The sequence below is a fragment of the Aptenodytes forsteri genome, unplaced genomic scaffold (assembly GCF_000699145.1).
Source record: "Aptenodytes forsteri isolate BGI_AS27 unplaced genomic scaffold, ASM69914v1 Scaffold15, whole genome shotgun sequence".
Classification (NCBI taxonomy): domain Eukaryota; kingdom Metazoa; phylum Chordata; class Aves; order Sphenisciformes; family Spheniscidae; genus Aptenodytes; species Aptenodytes forsteri.
This window is the reverse complement of record NW_008795129.1, coordinates 3,989,771-4,016,329: the sequence shown is the minus strand read 5'-3', so window position 1 is coordinate 4,016,329 and position 26,559 is coordinate 3,989,771. Positions and strand designations below refer to the sequence as shown.

The following is a 26,559-nucleotide window of genomic DNA, read 5'->3' as shown; positions in this document are numbered from 1 at the left end:
AGGGAAGTGGTTGAGTCCCCATCCCTGGAGGTATTTAAAAGACGTGTAGATGAGGCGCTTAGGGACATGGTTTAGTGGGCATGGTGGTGTTGGGTTGACGGTTGGACTTGATGATCTTAGAGGTCTTTTCCAACCTCAATGATTCTATGATTCTATGATCATCAGCTGTGTTAGACGTGCTGTGCCCTGTGCTGCAGCACGGGTCTGGGCTGGTCAGCATGGGGTCAGTGGGCTTAGGGAGGTCTGGGTGCTGGCCTTGGCCACACTGGACATCCCAGCCCTGACACCAGGTGATGTGCTGAGGCTGGAGCCGTGCTGCTCTCTAGAGGTTTCTGTGGGCCTGCCTTTCAGTGCAGAGTTGGCAGCCGGTTTTACTGCTTCCTGCCTGTTTTGGGGTTGGCAGCATTTATTGCTGTTTTCTGCTACACATGCGTCAGGTAACATTGCTCCAGCAGCTGCAACTTAGCTCCTCGTTATTTATTTTTTCTGCTGAGTAATTTAAAGGTATTTCAGAAGCCAAGCACCTCCCTGTCCTCCTAGTGCAGGTGGACTTGTGAGTGTTTCCATCTGGAAGGAGACGCTGCATGCTCCCGCAAGGGGCTGAGCCCATGAAATTAGCTCAGAAGAGGCAGACAGACAGCAATTCAGCAGGGGGCAGGGAGGGGGATTAGTGTGAATTGTGAAAGCACGGGCTTCTTGCGGAGAGAAAAAAATACATGTGCACTGCATATTTTCCCAGGGAAGTGTGTGAAAACCCAGCCTTTAAATAGTGTATAAGTTTTTATGAATGGGCCCTTTATCACACTCTGAGGAGTTTGCTCATTCTCGTTCCTCATCTGCGTTTCCTCTCCTTGACACCCTTGTTAAACTCCCAAGTCTAAATCCAGGAGGCAGTTGCCCAGTGACCCTAGAGGAAGGAGCTTTGCAGCACTGATGCTGTTTGTTAGCGTCCCCTTTGGGAGTGGAGGTGAGAGATGCTATTGGTACATGGCAGGGCTGTCACGCTGCCCCAACAGTGCTGGGCAGCTTTGGGGCACAGGGGCTCAGAATTGAATAGTCGAATAAAGCTAGAGTCTGCGCTAATATTTGGATGGGGGACTCCAGAAAGGAGAAACGTTGGTGGTGAAACTGCCATTGAAGAGAAACGAAGTTTGCAACTCACCTTCCATGCAGTCTCATCTGCACTGACTGGCCTGTCGCAGAGGCACAGCTCTTGCATCCTTGAAGGTCATAGCCTTCCGGAGGCTGCCAAGTGGTGAAGGTGGGGCAGGCGGAGCCAAAAGTGGCAGTAGCTGACTGTGGGCAGCTGACTAAGCAGGGGGCCCCTAGGCTTTTAATGCACAGGATTCAGGTCAACTACTCTGCTTCCCATAGACAGGACAAGCAAGAGTCTTCTCTGCCTGCCCGTCAACAGGCCTTGAACTGTCTGTCTCCTTATCCAGTGTAGGGAACCACCAGTGTAGCCTGCTAATGGGAACTAAGGTGCTGTCTTGCAGGTAAGCCATTAGCCAGGTTTGCGTCCAGTGGAGGTTGTTCAAAGAAGCCTTTGCCTGGTGTTGCAAGGCCAGGATACCCTATCACCGCTGTCCTGACTGAATTCAACCTGAGGAACTGCTCTCTGCTGCTATCACATACCCGCTGGGGGTTCAGTTGCACAGGGTACCAAGGCTATGCTGAATTCAGTATGTAGCCTTGCTGGTGTCAGCTGAAGTGAAAAAACACGTTTATACTGTGTGTTCTCAGTGCATACTTGGTGCTTGCTCTGTTTCCATGAGGAGCTTCTGGCTAGAGCAGGTAGAGGAGCACCAAATTAGGGTTGTTGAGGTTTGGGCTGCTCTGGCAGATCTCATCTGCAGCTGTTCTGTTTCAGGATTCTCCCTTGCTGGCAGAATTCAGGTATTTACCAGTGCTGGTGCGTGCCAGAGAGCTCAGAGCTGGGTGAACCATGGAGCAAAAAGGCTCTTGGTCACAAAGCTCTTGAAAGAGATTGAATGACTGCAGAGGCTTAACTGGGAAGAGGTAGATTTACCAGGGGAGTGAGAGCAGAGGATGAGATAAGGGGTGTTTTCCAATCAGCATGGCCACATCCTGCCCTCGGTTTGACTTGGGCACTTTGCTCTTGGGTGCAAAGAAATGAAGGAGTTTCTGAGGCCTAGCAGGTGGAAAGGACGTTCCCTAATGTCAGATCTCTAGAAGGACAGGGGATGGTTCCCCACCCTTGCAGCTCATTTGCCCAATCAGGTGATAAAAACAAGAGCCCTCTTGAATTTACCAGGGCAATAGAGGTTGCCTCTGTGACTACTGGATTCTGCTCCCAGCTGAAGAAAACCTTTATTAATTCAATAATTTAAGAGAATATGAATTAATGGGGGAAAAAAACCGAAACTCATTCAAAAGCACAAGTGGTGAGAGCGAGAGGGTGTTTTACACAAGCACAGCTCTTTTAACCACAGACTCTTTGCTTCCTGGAGCCACAGGTGCCTGCTATGCTGTGCTGCCCATCAGCCAGGAGATCTTGATCGTCTCTTTCCTGCCTTCTAGGTAGATTTTGTGGTGACAAGATCCCTGAACCAGTAATCTCCACGGACAGCAGGCTGTGGATCGAGTTCCGGAGCAGCAGTAACATCCTGGGCAAAGGCTTCTTTGTGGTCTATGAAGGTACAGCCTTTAGGTAGAAGAAGTCTGTCGCATTGCACGGAGCAGCCAGGACAGGATGCAGGGGTTTATGGGATCAGTAGGAGTTTTGCTTCACCGTGTGGCTAGACACAGCCCCCTGCTCTTGTTTTTGTGGGAATTGGCAGATTTTGCGGGCTGTTTCAGCAGACAAGGCATGGATCTTCCAACTAGTTCATCACATTTTTGGGGGGACAACAGGATGGCAGCACAGAGCAATAGCTTCCATTTATAAGGCAGGTTGTGTTTGCCCTAACCAGCCCCTGCAAGCAGCAGTGCTGGGTGTAGCCGGAGTTCCTTCCAGTAATTTGACAGGCAAAGTTCTGTTTTGGATCATATATTTTATATCACTTAATGCAGCTTATTTTGGGGTTTTTTTTGCTCAAATTCAAAGATTGTTCTTTGGTTTCTCCCTTGTATGTTTTACTTACAGAAGGTTAGAAATTAGCATGTCAGATCTTCTGCAGGTCAGGTACTTTGGAAACTTGCATGGCACTGGGATGCTGAAACCACTTCAGAGGAGGAGCAATACTAACAAATCAGTAACATCCCTTCTCCATATATGCTTATTTTTTTACAATAATGATTCTAAAATGTATTGAAAGCCTTCATTGTTCTCTGGGCAACAGGCGTTTTCTTAGGAGTACCAGTGTTGTCAACAGTATTGAGGTTGACTCTATTGGTACCGACGTTGCATCATCTTCTTTCTGCAGCCACAGGAACAAGCACGACACTGGAAGCCCAGTGCCCAAGTGTCCAATATACTCATGAATAATGATACTAACAGAAGGAGGTAAAGAAAACATGGGACTGTTAGGGAAATGCAAATAAAGCATATGAGGATTTCACAACAGTGTGGGGCTAACAAATCTGCTTCACAGGAGAAATATCTGGTTTCTGAAGGAATTGTTGCCCCAGAGACAGAGGTAGCTTGCCTGAATTTTTTTTTTTTACGTCTCTCCTGAGGAGCAGCTGTTGCCTGGACCATGTGGTTTGTAACACCCCTTTTATAGTAGCTTGTTGGAATTAGCAGTGATCAAACTAGTGTGCCTCTAACAGATTGTTTTATTTTGGCTTATTGCTTTGGTGGGCTAGTCAGCTTAATTCTTACAGTGGGTTATTCCCCAGTGATATCTGCTCCAACTTTAAAAGAAAAAGAAAAAAAAAAAAGCAAGGTGAGGAATGCTTTTGGGAAGCAACTTCTCTGTTCTTCATCATGCGTGTTAATATGGCATCGTGTTTCGTATTGCTAAATGATGTTGAAAGAAAAATTTTTTTTTACATTGGCTACATGACAAAGTCAGTTTGCAAAACTTTCTTTTCTCTTGATAATTTTCCTTATTTCCTGTTGATTAATAAATGATCCCTAAAGATTCAGTAAACACGAGCAATACTTACTTCACTTGACTTTGGAGGAGAGCAAATGAAAGTGGAATGTGCATCTAGTGGTTAAACTTCACATCCCTCTGTTCGTGTTTTCCTGCCTCTTCAAGGCTCTGGCTTTTTTATGGCTTTTTTTATGGAAAGGTATGAAATCTATTGCTGAGCCTGAGAGTGAGCACAGAGTATGCCTGGTGGAAGCCAGCTTGTACCACAGAAACAGTGATGGCCCATTGCATAGTTCTTTTCTTACCTCAGCCTCCTCTTGTCAGAGCAGCAGGTAGTGAGATTATCTGCAACTCTCTCCATAATTTATTTGCTGAAATGGGAGAGTTTCCAAAAATCTTCCTTAATCCCTATTTTCTTCTGATGCAAGCTCTGGTAATGGCTTGTTTCTTTCCTCTGTTGTCAGGTAGCTTGCTCAGCTGTTTTGTGACTTCTGTGTCTAGGCAATAAGGGTAATTTTTATTTCCAGGAGGGATTTCCCTTAAATGTTTAATTTTCTATCAATTTTTGTCCAACAGCTCTCTGCGTTGCTGTTAGTTCCTCTTTTCCTTTTGAACTCTTCTCCCTCACATACTAAAAAGCCAAAGTGGGTTTTATCTCTGCTTCTCTGTCCTCTGCTTTGGTGAGAGTGCATGTAATTGCTCGTGCATCTGAACTTTGCTTGGAGCTCTGTGGGTGAGGACTGACTTTTGGATTTGGATTCCTCCAGGTCTTGGCCCTAAAGTTTTCAGTAGATGGGAGGCAAGAGGCAGAAGCATGTAGCCACATGATGGGAGAATTACTTGGTACTAAATGACAGTTAATGTAGTGAAAGGGTCCTCATAGTTCAGTCATATTGTTCCTTTTCTTTCATGAGATTCAAGATGGGAAGATGCTGGTGGTTTTGCCCTACAGCACTGCTGGCAGCCCCACATTTGTCATTGTTATTGCCTTCTCAGGCTCTATCAGCAGATGTTCTTTCCATTTGGCAGTAAAGCTCTTCCAGTATACTTAGCTGCTCAACTGAATTTCAGTGTGAACTACTGCAGTGGATAGAGAAAATACCATTTGCTGACGGACAGTTTTATGGCTGTTAAAAAAAACTGTCAGTTTTCTGCTCTGATAGTCCTCTTTCTATTAGGTGGGGGAGACAGTTCTCTAAAGGGTCCCTCAGAGGGTCTCTCTAGCACCGCTTGTAGCTCTGAATATGTGAACTCAAACTACAATCTAAATTGTGGTCTGCAGCTGAATTTTGGGTGCAACTATTTGGTGGCGCCTTAGCACTGATTCTCTAAGAAAGAAGTTAGCACTGCACTAGTGAAACAGTGCTTTTAACTAGGTCGCAGTTAAACATTAGCAGCTTACAAGGCAAACCCAAGGCGATGTTATCCAATGCAAGCGATTTCCAGGACACTATAGGGAGACCCACATCTGAATTGCTAATGCAACGCGTTCTGGGGAGACCCCAAGTGGGAAGATGGTTGATGTCTGGCAGGTGTCATTGCAGTGCTCTCTCTCTTGTACTTACTGTCAGTGCTTTTTGTTTGCTTGACTTTAAACACAGCCAAAACATTCATATGCCTTCTTTAGACATGTGTGTCTTGCATCATGGGGTAACAGAGGTTTTAGCCTGTGATCTTACTTTCATGTGTTACACAGTCTTGCAGACAATTATGCTGAACTGCTGTTGTCTTTGAGGTCTCTGCTAGTTTTGTATTAAACTAGATTTTCATAAAATTTTCTGTTCTTGGTCTTTAAACTTACTCATTCTTACATTTAGCACAAAACTTAATTTTTTCATGCACAGCAGTCAGCCTGATGGTCTCCTGGTGAACAGCTCAACTCATGCTTGTTAATATTGCCATCGTGTGGCTGGATTAGATTTGCAACTGTTTTTTATTTGGGGTTTTTTTGCCAACTTTTCCTGGTCCTTAGTGCTGGTAGCAGGTTTTAAGCAGTTATGAAGGTGACCAGGAGTGTGAAACACACAAATCCATAAAAATACTCTGTACCAGTGAGTTCACCTTCTAAGGAGGTTGGCACAGCAAGACAGGAGACACTGTCACTAAGACAAAATGTTAGATTTGTAAAAACTTCCATGACTTGTGTGTTGCCTTTGTGGAACAAGCGGTATTGATACAGATTTGAATGAGGAAGACGACTGTGTATGGAGCAGGCTTTACCTAAGGAAAAACCTGCAATCTTGTGGTTTTGCTGTTTGTTTTTTATGAAGCTATTTGTGGTGGAGAAATTCACAAAGATGCTGGCCAGATCCAATCTCCCAATTACCCAGATGACTACAGACCTTCCAAGGAGTGCATCTGGAAGATCACAGTTTCTGAGGGCTTTCACATAGGAATCACATTCCAAGCCTTTGAGGTGAGAAGTGTCATTGTATATTATACTACAGATATTATTTTGCCTCTGTAGATCCTTTAAAATTAAGAAGGAAGTGATGTAAATAATAATTTTAAAAAAAAATTCTTTTGAATACTTCATAACATCATTTCTCCTCACCAGAAGTTTGCTCAGAGATTTTGAAGCCAAGTTTTAAATACGATGAGTTTTCAAAAACTGTTACTCTAGACAGAAAGAATTAGAAGGGGCACAAAACTACTGATGATGTTAAATAGGGACTCATGAGTCCTTAAATTTTCACTCTGGTTAAATGAAATTATACGGTCACAATCCAGGCAAAAAACTCCTGTTGGTGTCACTGGGGCTTGGCAGATTGTAGGATGTGTGTGACTCTCCAAAGAAACATCACGTTCCCAGATGGCAGACAGGCTTTGAAGAGCTCAGAAAAGGTTTTCTTCTACTGGTTATAGGATGTCTTACACTCTTAGCTAGGTACCCAATGATCTGTTTCTGACTACTGATGGGTAAGTCACAGACAGGAGTGGACAGGGCCTGGGTTCGTGCATAAATCCCATCTAGCCCATAGGCTCCTGTGGCTTGTGCACACTTATGTGCTTGTCCTGGAAAGGGCTGACACCACTACCTCCTAGCTGTGACCCCACAGCTATTCTTTGAACCTTTTTGTTTGTTCTGCTCTGCTCCTTACAGCTTCTCATGGAAAAGCAGCTTGTAGATAGTCAGGGACCAGGTTTCGCCAGAGGGTAGCCATGAAATAACAGCAGAACTGAGATGTGCCCGGGCCTGAATGCAATTTCAGCTGCAGGAGAGTTCAGTGGCAGCCATGAGGCAAGCACCTCGTTGTGACCAGTTGTTTGGGATGCTCCTCTGGAAGCTGATCTCTGGCCAAAGTCTAACTGGTTAGCTAGCCTGACTCAGAGCACTCATACTAGTGAGCTACAGGCACACCCTTTTCCCACTGCAGATTGAATGGCACGACGCATGTTCTTATGACTACCTGGAGATCCGAGATGGCCTCACTGAATACAGCCCACTGATCGGTCACTTCTGTGGCTACGAGAAGCCAGAAGATATCAAATCCAGCTCAAATAAAGTATGGATGAAGTTTGCATCTGATGCAACCATCAATAAAGCAGGCTTTGCGGCAAATTTCTTTAAAGGTATGTGATCTAGTACCTCTCAAGGTCAAAGCTGGGGACCATTCATCCCTTAACTTACTGCCGTCCCAAAGTGATCAGTTACCATTGTATCTGCTTGTAGTTAAGAGCTGGTTAGACAATATTAATTTTATATACAAATTGCTTTGAGAGCGTAGAGGGGTTTGATGCTGAGGCATGAACACAGCCTCTCTGATGAAGACAGAAAGGAAGCCTACTGGGTCAGTACCCGCACAGGCACTAACGCCTCGTGTGGCCCAGCTGGACAGAGTGTGACCTCCATTTATCCGTGCCAGGGGACACTGACATTTTCAAAGAAGGTACTAGTACTGTACAAAGAGTGTTAAAAACAACTCTCTGCCTAAGTTCTATTCCAGAAGAAACTTCTGGAGAGAGAGTAAATTTGATTGCAAGTAGAATCCCAGGGAAAATTTCAGAGTGCTTTAGGAGACAAATGTGTTCCTAAACTGACATCCTCTTCAGGAGGATGCGAATGAAGACTGAATTTCTTCTTAAGAGCTGAACCGAAGCCACGGTCCTTTGCCCACATCCTGGTGACTTGATAGAGGCAAGAACCAAATATCTAACCACTTGGGAAAATAGCTGCAGAGCTGCTGTGAGGTAGATAGTCATGTTTCTCTTAGGTTCAGTGACAGTTGTACAGAAATAATAGCTGCAATGCCAATATTTGGATTGCTTAAGTCCTTTATTTATTTCTACTTTAACTTTTGTCTTGCATAAAGGGTGTCATGGTCCATTTGGATCTTTCAAATTTACTCTGTGAATTAAAACTTTCTCCCAAACAAGTGATTTAACAGCCGGCTTAGAAGTTACTGAAACTGTACCCAAGCATGGAGCAGCAAAGAAATACTCTACTTTCTTCATAGTGAATCCACAAACGGAAACCAGAAAATAAAATCTGTTTGGACTGGAGCTGTTGCAGTGGGGGGTTCCTGACTGTGGGAAGGCTTTGCAGGAAGACAGCGTTATCAATAGAATAGAATATTTCAGTTGGAGGGGACCTACAATGATGATCTAGTCAAGACTGTTCCTATTTGATCTACGTAGCAGTAACTGTTACTGGAGCATTATATTGGATGTAGGTGTCAAGGTGTTGGCAGTGGGAGGCTGCAGGGGCTGCCCCATGCCAGACAGATGGTTCAAGCTGGCTCCGCAGTGGACCCACCGCAGGACACAGCTGAGCCCATCAGCTGAGCTGGTGGCGCCTCTGTGAAGACATGTTTAAGAAAGGTCAAAAATGACGGGGAGAGAGAGGAGGAGGGAACAAAAAGTGCGAAACAGCAGAGGTAACACCAAGGTCAGAGGAGGAGAAGGTGGAGGTGCTTCCTGGCAGAGCAGATATTCCCTGCAGCCTGTGGAGGACCCATACTGGAACAGGGGGAAACTATGAGAAAGAAGGAGCGGCAGAGTCACGTGTAGCTGCTGACTGTAGCTCCACATCCCCCCCGTGCCTTTGCATGCTCATGGCTTTGCTGAAGGGACTGAGTGTAAGCTATGGTGATACAAGGCAGGGGGAGAGGAGTCTGGAGTGAAGTTGAGCCTGGGAAAGGGGGGCGGAAAGGTGTTTTCCCTAAGGGTTTTAACATTTGTTTCTTTCTTTTTTCAGTTTTTGTTTCCCAATACCCGAATCAGTACTCAAATATTTATATTAATTGGCAATAAATAAAGTTAAATGCCCCAAAGTTGAGTCTGTTTTGCCCACAACAGTAATTGGTGGGTAATTTCCCCATCTCAACCCAGGAGCTTTCTTGTTCCTGTTCTTCCTATTTTCTCCCCCATTCCACTGGAGTGGGGGGCCAGGGAGTGAGCAAGCAGCTGGGTGGGAGTTTGGCTGCTAGCTGAGGCCAACCCATCACAACTATGTTAATAAAACCATCTATTAAGGGATGCACATGGAATCAGGGGTCAGGGTGAGAAGCCAGTACATCTGGCTATCTGTGTATTAAAATGTCAGTTCAGGTTGTTGAGATGTGATTGGAAGAACCTGACTTCAAAGTCTAGGGTAGCAAGACTTCATGCATCTATGAAAAGGAAGAACTACTTGCATGTCCTCCCAGCTCCTTTGCTGCTCCCCGTTCAGTGGGGTAAGGCCTCCTGCAGCTCCATTACTGTGGGCACCATAATGGGCTGGTTCCTGGTAGCTCAAGTCACTCAAGAGCATGAGGAATTTAAAAAACAAAACAAAACAAAAAAACGGGCAAATGAGAACAAAATGCAGTGAAGTCTTTACAGGAGACCATGTTTTTCTGCTCCTGTCTAGAAGAAGCACTCTTGACTATTAACAGTAATTGTAGTCCTTTATAGTTTTGGTGGTAGGAGTGCTTTAACACTTGTGAGGTTTGCTGCAGTGTCTGCTCCTTGGTCTCGGCTCGTCAGCTAGTGCTCTGGTCCTTCTGTCCAGAAGTGTTGCATGAGGAATATGATGGGGTTTGGGTGGTCAGGAAAGTGTGACTTGTTCTGGTTTTCTCCTGACAGAGATGGATGAATGTTCTCTGCCAGACAATGGTGGGTGTGAGCAGCACTGTGAGAACACACTGGGCAGTTACAAATGCACCTGCGAGCCTGGCTATGAGTTGACAGCTGATAAAAAGAGCTGTGAAGGTGAGTAACCTACAGATTGAGGCATCTGTCTATAGGATGGGTACTACAGCTAATAATGAAATTGAACAATCTTTGATTGATTGTTCAATTTCAAGTTCAAGATTCTCCCCTACAGCTAATAATGAAATTGAACAATCTTAGATTGATTGTTCAAGTTCAAGATTCTCCTTGCCTCTACATCCTCTTTGTTTATCTTACCCCACCTGAAAAATTTCTTTTTATCAACATCTTTCATTGAAAAACAAGTTTTGGTTGAAAAACTGATAATACGCTGATTCTCTACTGCTAAATGTTTCTAAAACCAGTTGTTCTTCATGGCCAGAGATCCCTGTTCAGGCCAGATCTCCCATGGTGCAGCATAAGGGAGGACAGGCATTACAACCTAACTGTTGAGTGGCCCAAAAGTATTTCAATCTAAGGCTTTTTAGAAATTTTTTTAAAGAAATTTCTTTTGTAGAATAAAATATCAAAACATGCATGCAAAACAGACATTTTCCATACTGAGGAGTCAATTCCCTTCTTCTGTTACCCCGGGGGGTGGGGTGTGGTGGAATCCCATGTCTTTGATAGAAACTGTTTCTTTCAGCTTTCTATTTATACAGTTAATCTCTTTCAACAAGTGTTTGCTCCCACCAACAATCTGTTGGTGTGGTGAGAATCCACCCGCTGTTCCTGTCTTCGTAGCTCTGCCTTTCAGCTGAGATGTGTAGGGAGCTCCACACGCTGTGTGTAGTACTCTCAAAGTCACCCGGTTTGCCCTGACTTCTGCTTTTGTCAAACTGTTTGGGGAAGGCTGCTGTTGACTTGGTGAGGGCAGAGTTAGGTGCATGCAGAACGCTTTTGGAAGCTTTACTTTATTTTTTAAAATAATTTCTTGCCATTTTGAGCAAGCCAGTTGGTATAACTTGGCAAACGTTTTTTGAACTTCACTCTTAACCTCCTATTTTAAACTTCATTTGTGGGCAATACAGGCAGGATAGTCTTCGAAATTGTAGTGGTGCACATCAGAGTAAACTCCTTTTGTTTCTCCAGACACACTTGCTTGCTACACTTTTTGTATTGAAGCTGCTCCCTTGGGTTAGTTCTCTTAATGCAAAATGATGCTGGGAACAAGATGCAGGAAGCTTTTATCCCTGTGGGTTTTGAAGATGTGGCTGTATCTCATTACTCCCAAGAAACAGCAAGAAAAAAATGCTTCATTGCAAATAGAATTTTGCAGCAAAAGAGCAAACTGAGGTTGATTCCTTTGAGGTAAAAACCATGCCCTCCTACAAGAGGATGAAGATGAGATATCCTAAATTTTTAAAGAAAATGGGATAATAAAGCTAAGTCTTTGGCTTTGTCTTCAATTTTCCCTAGAGAAGATGCAGTCTACATATAATAAGCCACTGAAGAGTTGGCTGAAGACAGGGGTGTCTTCCCTAGGATTCCATTATCTTCTAATTATTCCATTACTGATAAACTTGAAATAATAAGGTTTGTAGGACTGAGTGTGGGTGAATTTACCAAGCTGGCCTTTATTGTGCATGTCAAGTCAACTGATCCACAGTAAGCCCAAGGCTATAGGGTAAAAAGGAGATCAGTCTTACACGGTTTAAGTGGCTCTCCGGGCCATAGCCTGGCTGTGTGTGCTTCACTGGTGATTTATAGCAGGTGAGGTTTCTGTCTTCTTCGCAGCTCCCAGCATTTTAAACCTGTTCTGGAGGCCGGGATTTGAAATGTGCCACCAACCAGGATCTGATTCATTTCCTAGCTAACAGTGTGGCCCAATCTGTGTGTCTGAACAGAACCAAGTAAAACTTGTGTTCATTTATTGCCTCTCCAGCTGCCTGTGGGGGCTTCATCACCAAGCTCAATGGGACCATTACTAGCCCTGGATGGCCCAAGGAATATCCTACTAACAAAAACTGCGTCTGGCAGGTGGTAGCTCCAGCCCAGTACCGGATCTCTCTGCAGTTCGAAGTGTTTGAGCTGGAAGGCAATGATGTACGTAACCAGTCCCTGCATCTCAGAGGTGTGACTATTGGCTAACTCAGAACTGGATAAATCCTTGGGGTACAAGGAAGAGGAGACTCTGTCTTACTGGTGGAGCTTCTGGTTGTTTCCCCACCCTTGATACAATAAGCCAATAACAGTGATTGTTCTCCTTGAAGTCTGGATCTGCTTTCTCTATGGAGTGGAAGGATTAAAGCTGTTCTGTTATAAATGGGCTTCTTTTCTCTACCAGTTTTGCATAATTGTAGGTGTTTTCCATCCCTAATAGGTGTCCCATCGCCCCCTTCCCCAGAGCTGCCTTTGTAGGAAAATAATTGGAAATGAACAATGAAGTAGAGTTCTTCAAAGATAAACAAAATAACCAGTAAGAGTCTGTTCTCTGCCCTGCCAAGGACAGGGTGGAATTTGAACGAAGCATTCAGGTCTCACTTTTCCCACCGTAAATGGGGGCAGTGGCTCTTCCTTAATTCAGCAGGCTGCTGAAGTTCATTCAACACTGCCAGGCTCTTGGATAAGGTGGGAGTAATTATTTTAGCTAAATTTAAATGGAACCTTTGCTATTCTGATAAACACACCCATGCTTTAAGACCAGGGCAGCAAGGGAAGGGGGTGAGAACACTGACAGAGGAGAATTTGGGGAAGTTAGGAGTGTATTTGAGTATAAGGCTGTTTCCGTTCCCTCTCAGTCAAGCCTCTGTCCCCTTCCTCTGAAATGCTCTGTTCCAAGTCCACGGAGCTGAGAAATCTCCTTGTCTCTTGGCAGGTCTGTAAATATGACTATGTTGAGGTTCGTAGTGGGTTGGCTTCTGACTCCAAGCTGCATGGTAAATTCTGTGGCTCAGAGAAGCCTGAAGTAATCACATCGTATGGCAACAACATGAGACTGGAGTTCAAATCGGACAACACGGTCTCCAAGAAAGGCTTTAAAGTTCACTACTTCTCTGGTACGTGGCTGTATTCTTTCACTCGGTTAGCCGTCTCCTCTGACTGAACCTCTTGGTTTTGGTGCATTTCCTTCAACCTCCTGTGAAATCAGGCAGATCCTGACATGGTTAGTTACATCTAAAAAGCATGGTTGCTCTGTGCTGTGTCACCTTTCATCTTGGTTTCTCAGTGCAGCGTATGGTCCAGTGTCATAGTGTGCTGTCAGCAAGATGCACGGATTTCATCAATGCCTCCAGTCCTTCCACAGCGGCAAGCAATGGGGAACCTGATCCTAGAAGTTATTTCTGTCCCTGGCGGCATCATTAGAGAATAGCTTTTTTCCTCTGAAACTAGGAGAGTTACAGAAGACTTCTGGAAATTTTCTATAGCAATCCTTCCCATCAAAGCAGTGCATGCTAGTGGAAGTTTCTAATCCTCTGTTCTGAATCCTTTGTAGCTGTTGGTGTCAGTGATGCACCTTGTTAGCAGGCAGTTCCAGAGGTTAACTGTACGTTGAATGGAAGTGGAAATTCAGTTCCATTCTGTGTTTTCAGCAGAGATTGAGAAGTATTATTATTTTTGATGGAGGATGATCAGGCAAAATGACCTTGAATTAAGACAGTTGCAGAGTAGAATCGGGGCTAGGGGTTTGGCTTGTTAAATCTAACAAGAGTAAGGGTGAAGTGGAGTATGTTTTATCTAGAAATACTTTTAGGAATGAGGAGACAGATGAGGTTAATGAGGTCCAGGGAGAGCATTGGCCCAAGAAAAAGTGGAGATAAACTGCTCATAAATTAAATTGGACTGGAATACGGGAGCAGATCCTATGCTCAGAACAGTGAGATTCATGAATACATAGTCCTGAATATACAGGAGTGAATATCCACTGGGGCATATTTCAGCTTCAGAGAGCAGCTCTTACCTTAGATCCTCTTCTCCATCTGGCTGCTTGTGCTCTCAGACAGAGCTATTTAAAGATGGAGGCTCATCAGAGTGTGTAGGAACTTGAAAATATTACAAAGATTGGCCAGTGGATTTTTTTGCCTAGGCTAGTGAATTTGTGTGATACTTTTCCTGGACCATATTCTAAAAGAATGAGACATTGCTATATGTTTCTTTTAGATAGGAGTCTTTAATCATTCAAAACCTACATTATATAATAAAACACACTTGTGATGCATTTTATGGAATGAAAGACAATTGAAGAGAATTGTATCTAGGCTAAAAAGCTGACTGGACTAATCCAGCAGCAGAGGTTGGAGGTTTGCACTGGTGTCTGCCCGTCTGGGTAGGGGTCTCCCAGCTGACAACTGCGGTGGTCTGTTACTCAATGGCAACTCAGTGTTTGTCGGTTTGATCCTGCCCAGACAAGGACGAATGCTCCAAAGACAATGGTGGTTGCCAGCACGAATGTATCAACACCTTTGGGAGCTACGTATGCCAATGCAGAAATGGCTTCATGCTGCATGAAAATGGCCACGATTGTAAAGAAGGTAAGGTCCCCACTCCCTGCCCTCAGGAAAGACAAGATGCCTCAAACATGGTTTGAGCCAGGGTGCCTCCTGCCCACTGTTGGAAGGGTGTTTGTACAGCGTACTAGGCTGGGGCACTGAAAAAGCCTCAGCTAGCTGAAAAACTACCTAGGAAAAGGAAGAAGAGGGCTTGTTTTCAGCTGGATCTTTCCCCAGTCTGGCCCTCCTTGTGGCTGTGGGGATGGACAGGGTGGGGACAAGAAGCTGGGCTAGCGAAAGGAGCAGTTGTGGGACATCACCATTAGACTAGTCGCTGCTGCTTCATTTAATTATTGGGTTGAGTCAGAAGAGAAAGGCTGAGCTGATCTAACCATTTGCTGCTGCCAAAAATACAGCTCTTCCTTTACCCTCACCCCTGCTGTGTGCTGCCATGGCCTTTCTGTGTATCGTCTCTGGTCCTTGTCTGATCTCTCCGTGAGCTGATTCAGCTTTCCAAGTCAGTAAAACAAACGACTCAAGGCTGAGATAGCATCAGTGTCAACACAGTGGAGGGTTGGAGACCATGTCACGGGGAGCAGGGCAGACAAGACGGAGGAACAGAAGAATATGTTTGGGAGTGAGAAGGTGAATGAGGTTAATGAGGCCCAGGGGAATAAGATGGTCCATTTCACCAGCTGCCAAGTTAGCTCAAAAAAGTATAGGCCTTTCTGAGGACAAACCCACCAGAACTATGCAGTAATCCTAAAACATACTGTTCAGTGACTGAAGCCTTCCCTGTTTCTGCCCTGTTGAGGGGCTCGATGGGCAGAGAGGAGCATATGGGACATTACATGGTTCCCATGAGACCTGCCTCAGTGCCTCCATCTTATGATCTCACTCTCTCAAGCTGGTTGCGAGCACAAGCTGAGCGGTGCGGAGGGAATGATGAGCAGTCCAAACTGGCCTGACAAGTACCCCAGCCGGAAAGAGTGCACCTGGGACATCTCTGCAACGCCTGGCCACCGAGTGAAAGTAGTGAGTAACCAGTGAGCGGGAGTGCGAGGGGAGAAGCGGGCCGGATTGTGAGGAGCTGAAGTGACTTCCCCCCGCCACTGTGTGAGTGGGAGGTTGATCCCCACAGGTCCTGCGTGGGGTGCTCGGAGGAGGGCATCCCGGGAGGCTGCCCCTGGCCTGCAAAAGGGCAGAAGGTCTCAGAGGGACATAAGGCAGGGGTGAGGCAGCTTGGAGGAGACTCCAGCAGATGACAACTGTGGAGCATTGCTCTCTCTGTTAACAGAAGGTATAACATGCCCTTCCACCCCTACCCCTCCTTGTGAGCCACTCTGTTGGGACCATATCTGCATAAGGTGGTGGCAGGGCCAGTCCCCAGTCCCTCTGAGGGAGAAGCGTCAGGCCCATTTTACAGCATGGCCTGATGCATATGGCAGGACATGCCCAAAGCTGTGCAGATGGCCCATGCACTGGGGGAAATAATGCCTGGATCCCTGTGCTCAGTGGAAGTAATATTGAAGAACTGCCCATTCAGTGTGCTAGGCAGGGTTCCCGGCAGGAAAAATAAGAGCATATAAGGCTTGCATTTGAAAACTGTTGTCATGCACCCATGTGAGGCAGTAAAGCTAAGGCTACACAGCACGTTCATATGAACTTCTGAGCTTTGCTACCCTGAGATCACTCTTGTTTGAAAGCACACTGTTCTGTTTTAGTTTGTGGGAAGAGTGGGACAGACATACCATTTGACCTGTTTCTCACTTGGCATTTCATCCTCTGCTAAATTGCATACTCAGATTTACAAATGTCTGTCTTAATTCTCCTTATTCTTGCTGTAGACCTTCAATGAGTTTGAGATTGAACAGCACCAAGAATGTGCCTATGACCACTTAGAAATGTATGATGGGCCCAACAGCAAGTCACCCATCCTTGGCCGCTTCTGTGGCAGCAAGAAACCAGACCCTGTAGTGGCTTCTACCAACAAGATGTTCCTCAGGTTTTACTCTGATGCTTCTGTGCAAAGAAAAGGTTTCCAGGCAAAGCACAGCACAGGTAAACTGGTTGCCTGCCAATACCCCAGTGCGATAAGATGTCATCAAGTCTCACTGCATTTTTTTCACCAGGCAAAACCAGACACACTTTTCTCCCAAATAAGCTTAGCCTGAATTTTGAGTGGTTGTATATTGCGCTAACCAATGCCCAGACCATTGTTGGCACCATACCATAAATGCCAGCTTCCTTATCAGCTCAGAGGTCTCTTGATGTCAGACATTCCTGCTCATGTTCTTTTGTTTAAATTGGAGGCGTTTGGTTGAGCAGCAACCCCTTCTGTTCCTCATCAACCCTCAGAAAAGGAGGTGATGCAACTTAGCCTGTGTATTGGCCCACACACGGCACAGGCCCGTATTAGATTGATTATGGTGGAAGCAGAGACGTGCTGTGGACAGACACAGCTTGATCTTCTTATCTGTGGCAGCCCAGAGGTGAGCGTGTTGTACCAAGGTTCACTTTTTTGAAATCCCTGCCACTGTAAACGGGTGAAACGTGCTTTGAGTGGCAGTGCGTGAGAGACTGGTGAAGAGGAAACTCTGCACCAAAGCACACGCGTTTTGCACACACAGGGCTACTTTTGCACATTGTGTGAGTAGAAAAGGATTGTTTTGGTCTCCAGTTTTTTAATGTGCTTCAGCTTCCTGCTGGCAAAATACTTGGGGTCAGAATTTCAGCTACAGGACAAGTGTAAAGAACATGTTAAGTCTTCCTTTAAGCGATTGCTTTCTAAAATAATACATTTTTCCAGAGTATAATGTGGCAGGAACCCCATCCTGCCAGTTTTAACTGGTCGCCTTTTTCCATGCATGTTCTGTACCAAAAGAACCAAGCTTCTCTACACTATGTGGGTCACTGGATTCATAGATGACTGGAGAATTCACTGGTTTATGGTAGTTTGATGCAGTGGTTAATTACCTTCCCTGTTGTACATGCACTTCAAGCTGGAAGTCTTCTCTCCTCACGGCTGGCCCAAAAGTGGGATGGTGAGTCTTTGTTGTGAGGTAAGGCCTTTGAGAGACTGTTTTGTGCCCTTTTCTTCCTCCAGAGTGTGGCGGGCTCTTAAAGGCTGAAGTACGAACTAAGGAGCTATATTCCCATGCTCAGTTTGGGGACAACAACTACCCAGGTCAAACCAACTGTGAATGGGTGATTGTAGCTGAGGATGGCTATGGGGTGGAGCTGATATTCCAGACGTTTGAGATCGAGGAGGAGGCCGACTGTGGGTACGACTACATGGAGATTTATGATGGTTACGACAGCACTGCACCCCGCCTGGGACGCTTCTGTGGCTCAGGGGTAAGCTGTGGTGGTGGGGATTTCATAGGCAGAACTGGAGGTGGCAAGGAAGGGTACTCTCGTACCCTTTTTGGACAGGGACAGCTCTCACAAACTGGTGACGAGAATGCCTTGTGTGTCTGGGTTTTGCTGCTTCTCCTGTCGCTAGAGATCACAGCCATCTTATCTGATGCACAGAGTTGGTCTGAAAACCTTGCCGACTGACTTTTCCTTGTTAGCCCAGGGCCATGTGCAGCAGCACGGGACTGCTGCGCTGCTGTGCCCCAGCCCTGCTGCAAAAGTGTTGTGTAAATGTGGGAAACGGCTTCCGAAGGCCAGCTTCACCGTCAGTCGCTTCCTGCCTGAAGCTAAGTCACATTGTGGCCATGCTGTGGCAAGGGCGAAGGGTGGAGGGACTTGCAGAGCTGCTTGTTGACGCCAGGGTGGCGTGCTGTCTCCTAAACAGTTATCTGTGTCCCCATTAACAGGAGTGACTGTTAGCATGAGCAATGGTGTGTGGTATTTAAAATCAGAGGGACTATGTTTGATTGCTCTAGGACTTCAGCAATGAAATGGAGAAGGTTCTTATTGAATTTAAAGAGAGGCAACCAGGGAGCAGGTGTGTGGGAGCAGTCCTCCTCGCAAACTGGGGAAACGGTCTGGAAAATAAACAAAGGCATAGCAGCCTGGTGTGAAGAAGTTTGGGGCAGCAGGGTAGTAGTAATCTACCTACCTGCACACTGACAAATGGAGAATGGCTGGGAAATTGTTGGTCCTGCAGAGAAGCACAGGGAGGTTGTAGCAGGTCACAACAGTGGGGGAGATAACCAGAGTTACCATATAAGATAAGTGGCTAAGTTATTTTGCTGCTAATGAACCTGGGAGAGCCTCAGCTGCCAAACAGGGTCCAATTTGGATTGTGTCATTTCCTGAAAAGATAAGGACAAATCAGAGCAAACTCAGAAGATTGGAACAAGAATAGCCAGGGAGTCCTGTGAAAAAACAACTGGAAGGACTGGGATTGTAGAGTGGACTGGCATCAGCCTTCAAACATAAAAGGCAAGCCTGCAAAGAGCGAGGGAATATGCTCAGGAAGTCAGGGCAGGGCAGGAGGTGCTGAGCGCTCAGTCTTCATGTTTACTGGCCAGTCTGTCTTCACCGTGAGCTTAAACTCTAGCATCATAGTGCAGACAGTTATTTAGCCTGCAGACTTGACCACTCTGTGCTGTCTTCTTTCCTTTTCTGCAGCCTCTGGAAGAAATCTACTCTGCAGGAGATTCCATCATGATTCGATTCCATACAGACGACACCATCAATAAGAAAGGCTTTCACGCCCGATACATAAGTACCAAATTTCAGGATGCATTGCACATGAGAAAGTAGTTTGACTGCTCCTCACAGACATTCCCCATCTGAAGATTGAGACATTTAACCGAGATCTTTGCCTTTTTTTTTTTTAAAGCTTCTGTGCACCTGGCCAAAAGCAGTGTACAGTATTTTCTGTAACTAAAACTAAATCCAGTCTCAAAGGTTTGCCTCTGCAATTATTAGCATGACCCTGTCTTGTTAACATACCCAGGACCAAAAATTGTCTTCTAATCATACCTGCCAGGGCACAAACATTGTATTTTGCACAGCTTGCCATGGGGCTGAGTGAAGACTGAGCTTGAATTGAGAAAAGCCTTTGTCTCTTGCGTATCCTGTTTCTAGGTGGCATTTCCTAAGCATCCTGTACACATGAGCCGTCTGAACACATTTTCTGGAGCAGGTGATGTGGACAGTCACCCAGTAGGGTTTTCTCAAAGGACTTTGGGAGCTGCACACTCTCCCCTACCAACCCAAAATACTCTGTGCAATAAGTGAACAACCAGATGGCTAGAACTCCATCACTCCTTCTGTCCCATCTATTTATTGTCTCGGTTATTGTGGGTTGAGAACTAGGCAGGGGCACAGGGGCAGTCTCTTTAGGGCTGCTAGCTACTTGGATCACGGTGAACAAGAAGGGCCCAGTGCCTGATTTGCAGTAATTGTCATGGTATACGTTGAATGGAAGTACTTTGATGCGGTGGCCAAGGGAAAGGTGGTGGCTGACGGGAAGTGCTGTGGTGAGGTGCAAGGCATGAAGGTGGCAAAGCTTAGCAGCTGGAGTGCTGACAGCGTGCTCCAGTTACACCACCAGGCAAGGCAGCTCAGGGGCCTGTGGCAGCAGTCCAGGCCTTAAATAAGGAATCTCTCCTCTCCTCACTCCACCCATGTTTGCTTTCTCAGCCTTCTTTACCCTGCTTCCTTTCCTTAGTACCGCTTCCCTGTGAGCCCTTCCTTTTCGCAGCTGAGCTGCTCTCCCCAGGGCTCCCCACCACAACCTAGGAGTGCTCCGCAGCATCAGCTAGCCAGAGCGTCTCACCGAAGGAAATGCTGGGCCAGAGATAGTCAGGGTGTCCCTGAGGCAGAGGGGCACAGGCCATGCTACAGGTCAGCTCTGGTGAGCCCTGGGAACCTGTCAGACATGTGCAAGCTCCAGGCACGGGACTAGGAACGGAAAAGCTCTGCTGGTTTCTGCTTCCTCCCTGTTCCTTGCTGGCCCATGGCCCAGTCTCTTAGCTTCAGGGGTGCAAGCGAGATGGTGACTTAAGCACTTTGAGCTATAAGGCTCAGACATGCTCTGTGTTGCAGTTATTTATGTACATGGAAGCTACCAAGCCATGGGCTTGCAGAATTAACAGGTAGTTTGGCACTTCTTTGGGGAAAAAGTAGGGAAAACTCTGCTTTTGGGGGAACCTCTGTAATTGAGCTGTTGATATGGGAAGAAAAAAAAGAGAAGGAAAAAAGAAAACTTTTTTCTGAATGATATTTCATTAAGGCACTCATGGGCAATTATGAGCTAAAAGCTGAGGTATGTTAGCTTTAATAAAGTATTTATAATCCAAGGATTACTATGTTTACATAACCAATATACTGTCAGGCTCCGGGGTGACACCTCTTCTCTGATGTATGACTGTGGAGAAGTGTGGGGCCAGCACCGCTGCCAGGCACAGCTGACATTCCTGGAGATGAGGGCATTTCCAGATGGATAATAAATAGACCCAGCCCTCTTCAGAAGTCCTTGAACAGAATATGGTCCAAGTATTGTGAATACTAGGAGAAGCAAATGCATGAAAATATTTTCTTGCTTAGAACAAGAAAAAAAAATAATTTATACACACACATAAAAGATTATATGTATATAAAATGTGCATGTAGAAGACCAGTAGTCAAAGCCTTAATAAGTGTCACGTGAACAATACTGTACCATTGACTATAGCTTTATTGCAGGCTGTATAAAACCACGTTATTTCCGTGGTTGGTTTTTTAGCTCTGTTTTGTTCCTCTTTTCAAATTTTGTGGCCTTTTTACAGGCAAGACCTCTGATCTCAAGCTGTTTGACCATGCAGGTCTGGGGAAGTGAGCTCTGCTAGATGGCGTCTGCGTTTGTCCTTCTCTTCCTTGCCCCTGTTCAAGCAAAATCGCAGCGACTCAGGTCTGGCAATAAAAGCATGACATCAATCCCTGTGAAACAGAAGGAAAGTTTCAGGTGGCAAGCAGCGGTTCCTGTTTCCTAGCTTTCTAACAGGAGCAATGACTCTGGAGAGAAGTAACTGTAGCAGCTTCCCATGTACTTTAACATCTCTGTTCTATGTTCTGGTAATTTCCCATCTTCCCCAGACTGGTTCGTTGCAGATGCTTGCAATGTGGTTTGATGGACCTACTACACTTGTTAGCATTCATGCAGATGTCTCTTGTGACAGTGTGCTCACAACTGTTGTACTGTGCATTTCAACCAATGATCTATGTAGAATTTTTCTGCTGTACTGACTGGGCTCAACAGTCAATAATTCTAAATGTGTGAAAGTTTCTTAAGAAAAAAGAAAAAAATGTCAGACCCTCTAAGGTGTGTATCCATATTCTGGTCTTTGTGTGGTTTTACATTTCACTAACTAAAATAATTTTTTAAGAGGGGGAGGAGAGAGGGGGGTGTGGGGGCAATCACAAATGTACCTGTGCCCAGAGCAAGTCTCTGCATTCATTAAAGACTGTGGATTCAGTTGCATGTTCTGTTGTATGCATGCATTTACCACTTCCTCAAGGGAAGGAAATTTCTTAATACATTCCTTGTTCTGCCAACTGTTGTTTGTGTCTACTGCTAATACCGGGTGGGATTTACTCTCTGCAGGAAGCGACTTTCCCCTGAGCCTTTTGCTTTGTCTTGGCTTTTGCAATCAAGAGAGCATTTAGGAAGTGGGGCAGAGGAACAAGTTGGTCAGCCAAAGGGCTACATCATTGTGCTTCATGTTCTACACTTATGCTTTAGTGGGCTGAGATGCAGATCTGCAGCAATAAACATTAGGGATCTGGGAATTAGTCCATAAGTAGACTTCAAAAAGAGGAGGCTCATTTACTACACTACAGGGTGTGGCCTTCGGCAGCAGGTCCCAAAGACCCTGGGACATGAAACTCCTGTGCAAAGGGCAGCAGGATGAGCATGAGGCAGACGTTCCTTACTGCAAAGTTGTGGTCCGCACTGTCACTGTGGCAGCAAAACGTTCAGTAGCTAGGCAGCACCTAAAATGCTTTTCTTCCTCTCTGTCCTCTGTTTGATGTCTACCCTGCTTGCTAAGGATCATGTCTGTGTTCTTTGCTCAACACATAACCAGTTCCTGCATGTCCCACTACCCAGAACATTTCCTGTGGTGTGTGTCACAGCCACTCAAACCTTTGTGGTGACTGAATTTCCTCCCAGTTACTCCCAAAGGCAAAGCAGCAACAGAGTAAGGAATAAGCATCTCCATGCAGCCTCCTGCACCAAAGTATCATGGCACAGTATGAGCCTGGAGGCTGACAGTCAAGTCACCAGGTGGACATCATTTCCCATTTTAGAAGGGCCAGGAAGCCTTCAGTCAAACAGAGTTACAGTCCAAAATGATGCAGCCCAAGTGAAGCCAGTGAGAAATAGGAGGTAAAATAAAAGGTGGAATATGAACTGTAGTCACAGCTGTTAGAGAAACACGGAGACATTTGCAATTGCAGCAAGATAGGTTCTTACTGAGTGCACGATCTATCTGTTGTATGTGTAAAGATCTTCTGCAGGCTTGTATCTTCCCTGCTGTTCAACTAGCATGTTCCCTTAACATCTCTTTCCACACTGATTGCCTGCCACCAGTGCTGTGTGACATGGCCAGTCCTCATTTTCTCTGCTTATTTCTCAAAACAGGGCTTAATTTTCCAGAAAATGCCAAGGATCATCTAGTCACCACGTGCAAGATGCTGAAGGGAATATCCATTGTCTGCCAGGAGATTCTTCATCTTTTAAAAACACGAGTACCCAGTGGTACAGCGCACTTCAGACACAGAACAATGCCTCAGACCAGACAGGCTCGTTGGTGTCAGCATCAAGCCAGCAGAAATACTCTGCTTTGTCCTGGTGTTTCCAGCAAATGTGGTCTGGCAGAAGAGGTGTGAGCCTTAGAAAGCAAAAGCAGGATTCCCCTCAGGCTGATCTGTGGTACATATTAAACACACCCTCGGAGCCAGGAGCAGTTTTATTTGCCGTGGGGCTGGCAGAGAAGAGGCAGAGTCCCTGACACCCTGAAGCCTAGCTTGCCAGGTGCGTGCCAGACCCTGCCCCTGGCAGGGACCTGGCTCTATCAGGTGTGCTGGAACCCAGCCAGGTTGTCTGAGTCAGCCTGAGGGAAATGCCATTGTCTCTTCCTCTTTGCAGGTCTGCAGTTCAGTTTTTAGCAGGAAGAGAAACTCATCCTAAAAGGAGCACTAACCCTGGCGTCGGGCGGTCTGCTGTTAATGTATGCAGGGATTTCTCAGGAAGAAGAGCAAAATGGTGAGTGAGAGTCATCCTGTCGAGTCCGTTGAGTCTTGTTTGGATGGAAGTAGCCAGGGGAGGTCAGAGTACAGGAGACGAGAGGCCATGGGACCACTTAGCTGTTGGATCAAAAGTTTGCCGGGAGTGTTTAACCCTCCCGTTCTCTGCCCTGACCAGATCAATCAAGCTGGCCCCTTCGTTAGTTCTGCATTTCCTTATGGTGCAGCCAGTGGTTTCAGACACCTGCTTGGGTTTTAGCGTCTACCCCAGCTTTTCTGTCCTAGAGGTATCGCCTGGTCTTAGGGTGGTTGGAGCAAAGAGGAGGCTTGTGCCCCGGATCATGCAGTGGACCCTTCTTGAGGAGATTTCCTGTCCTGGGAGATGGGACCTGCTGAAATGCACACTGTCTATTTAGAAATGGCCAGGTGAGAGTGGCTGGGAGTGAAACCTCCTTCCTCCCAGCAGCTAGCTGGCTCTGAGGTTAAAGCAACATTCTCCTCTGCAATTTAATAATGAATTAATTCCATGAGCATTCACTGAAAACATGTTCTCAAAGCATCTTGGATTGACAGCAGAGCTAGGGGAGTGCAGCACAAAGTTACTTGTTAACGGCATACAGACAGAAATAGATTAGTGGCTTTGGTCTTTCTAACCTCTGTTGACCTTCTTTCACTTCCCCATATTGATCCCCTTGGGATCTCCCTTTGTCTGTCTCTTCCACAGCACTACCCAGTGAATGGCACGTAGCCTGTCCCAGCTCCATCCAAGAGCTGGCCAGGTGTTACCCCTGGAGGTGTATAGGCTCCAGAAGAGGAGATGGTCCCTGCCCATGAACAAGCACAGTTTGAACAAGTGCGAGAACAGCTAAGGGAAAGGGAGTATTATCCGTATGCTGGAGAGTTGATGCTGAGAGGTGGAAGCATCTGTGGTAAATCTGAGAAGTAAATCCAGAGCATCCGATTGCTGGATGTGTGTGTCAACTGCATTTGTTCATCTCCCCTCTGCTCCCTTCAGTGAGAAGCCCTCCGTACAGAGCCACAGGGGCCCAGTGATGCTGATTTTGGTTAGGGAAGAGGCCTGTCTCCTTGTGGTCTCTCCATCATGTTCCAGGACTGTAGGCTGCTATGAGTTATTGAGTGGCAAAAAGGGAGAGGGAGAGGTTGCAGCAGTTATTTTTACCTCAGCTGCAATATAAGGCTTTCTCTCACCCAAGATGTGCTCTTGGCAGACGGTAGCTGCTGTAGTTAATGCTGCTGGGAAATCTACCTGACTCACATCAGGGCCACTGATGCTCACAGCCCTGTAAACATCACTCTGGAGTAGTCAGTGCAATCTTATGAGCAAAAGCAGGGGCAGTGCAGGCATAGAAAGATATCACAATATTGAATAACATTCACTTTACATGTAGAAATTTCAGAGCAGTGGTCAGGAGTTTTAATCAGGAGGATTAGAAGTGTCCTCTTTCTTTTTTGAACTAAATAAATTGGAAGTGAATAGTAATTTTCATGTAAAGGACAGCCTTGTCTCTCCTGACATGGCTGGCATACAAACTTGCATACTGATCCATTTTTGCAAGTGACTTGAGACAATGGCTTTAAACCATTGTACGATTGAGAGAGACAGCCTATTTCTTAGTGTCTTGCTAGAGTTTTCTGTATTTGCTTGCTAGCAGGTTAGACACTTCAGTTTCCAAATACAACGGTCTTAGTAAGATACCCTGAATCCTCCATTTTGTAAGTAAAAGCAGCTCAGGGGAGAGCACAAATGCAGTGCCCTGCAAGTCGCCTGTTAGAGATTTAAGTGCAGAACCAGGCTTTTTCTTTAAATAAGGGCTTACTTCATACAGTCTGTCCACTAGTGTCCCACCTTAAGAAACTAAGTATTTAAACCTGGTCTGGAGCTGTGATTGAATAAGCTAGGAAAAACATTTCTACTCAAATCAAGAGCTACCAGTGAGGTTATGACCTATTCCTAGCTGGCAACTGAAATTTGTAAAAAGTCAGTTGCACACACAAATACAGTTTCACAAATAACTTGAGCACAGAAAGGTGACCATATGTAAATGTGCTCTTTTTGTGGCTCCTTCTATTCAGACTTTCATTTAACCTGCATGCACAGTCCTGGAAATAATCATGAAGTTCATTAAGTGCACTGTCTTTAACTAAGAAGGAAATAAAATAAATTTACAGCTTCAGAGAAGAGGCAGATATGAAAATCCAAGCTCAAACATTAACAGGTCAGCTGTTCACAAACATGTTTCAGTGAGGAAGTTCAAGGAAGGCACAGTAGAAAATTTGGGTGAGAAATGTTTCTGCTATATTTCATTCCCAGCTGGACCTCTAAGGAGTTTGAAAGAGATCCTTTTCACTCGGTGGCTGATTGCTAGCTGTGTCTGCATGCTCAGAGGCATTTCCCAACATCTGTTGTCCCCTAAACTAAGCTGTTCAAAGGTTACACTTGCAGTACAATGTCCACAGCTTGTGTATAAAGGCCACACTTCTAAACAAGCCTCTGGCTGGAATCTGTAATGGGAGAATGACTTCTGGATATTTCAATAACTCACCCCCTCTTTGACTTTGCTGTGGATTATGGTCCTCGACACCCAGTGATGTGCCCCGCTCCTAGACTGCGGGACTTAGACTGAGCCAAGTCTCTCATAGCTTGCTTGCATTCTGAGCCTTCTTTCTCCACAACCTGCAGTATCCAGACTTTTATCGGCAAACTTTCACTGCATTGACCTCCCTGTTCTGAAGTAGCCAGGCCCTACTCGGTGCATGGCAGCAGAACTTCCCACAGTCAGAAAACA

At 45.7% G+C, this 26,559-nt stretch overlaps 1 protein-coding gene across 1 annotated transcript in view; it reads left to right on the top strand.

Annotated features, from left to right (window-relative positions):
- Positions 1-19,282, top strand: part of TLL2 (tolloid like 2) — a 63,989-nt gene extending 44,707 nt beyond the window's left edge. Inside the window, exons 11-21 of the mRNA XM_009277984.1 lie at positions 2,542-2,658; positions 6,272-6,417; positions 7,379-7,574; positions 10,068-10,193; positions 12,019-12,179; positions 12,952-13,132; positions 14,480-14,605; positions 15,471-15,598; positions 16,411-16,624; positions 17,670-17,920; positions 19,148-19,282. Of these exons, the coding sequence (XP_009276259.1) occupies positions 2,542-2,658; positions 6,272-6,417; positions 7,379-7,574; positions 10,068-10,193; positions 12,019-12,179; positions 12,952-13,132; positions 14,480-14,605; positions 15,471-15,598; positions 16,411-16,624; positions 17,670-17,920; positions 19,148-19,282 (1,781 nt within the window). The remainder of the gene's footprint in view (positions 1-2,541; positions 2,659-6,271; positions 6,418-7,378; positions 7,575-10,067; positions 10,194-12,018; positions 12,180-12,951; positions 13,133-14,479; positions 14,606-15,470; positions 15,599-16,410; positions 16,625-17,669; positions 17,921-19,147) is intronic.
- Positions 19,283-26,559: the final 7,277 nt, after the last annotated feature.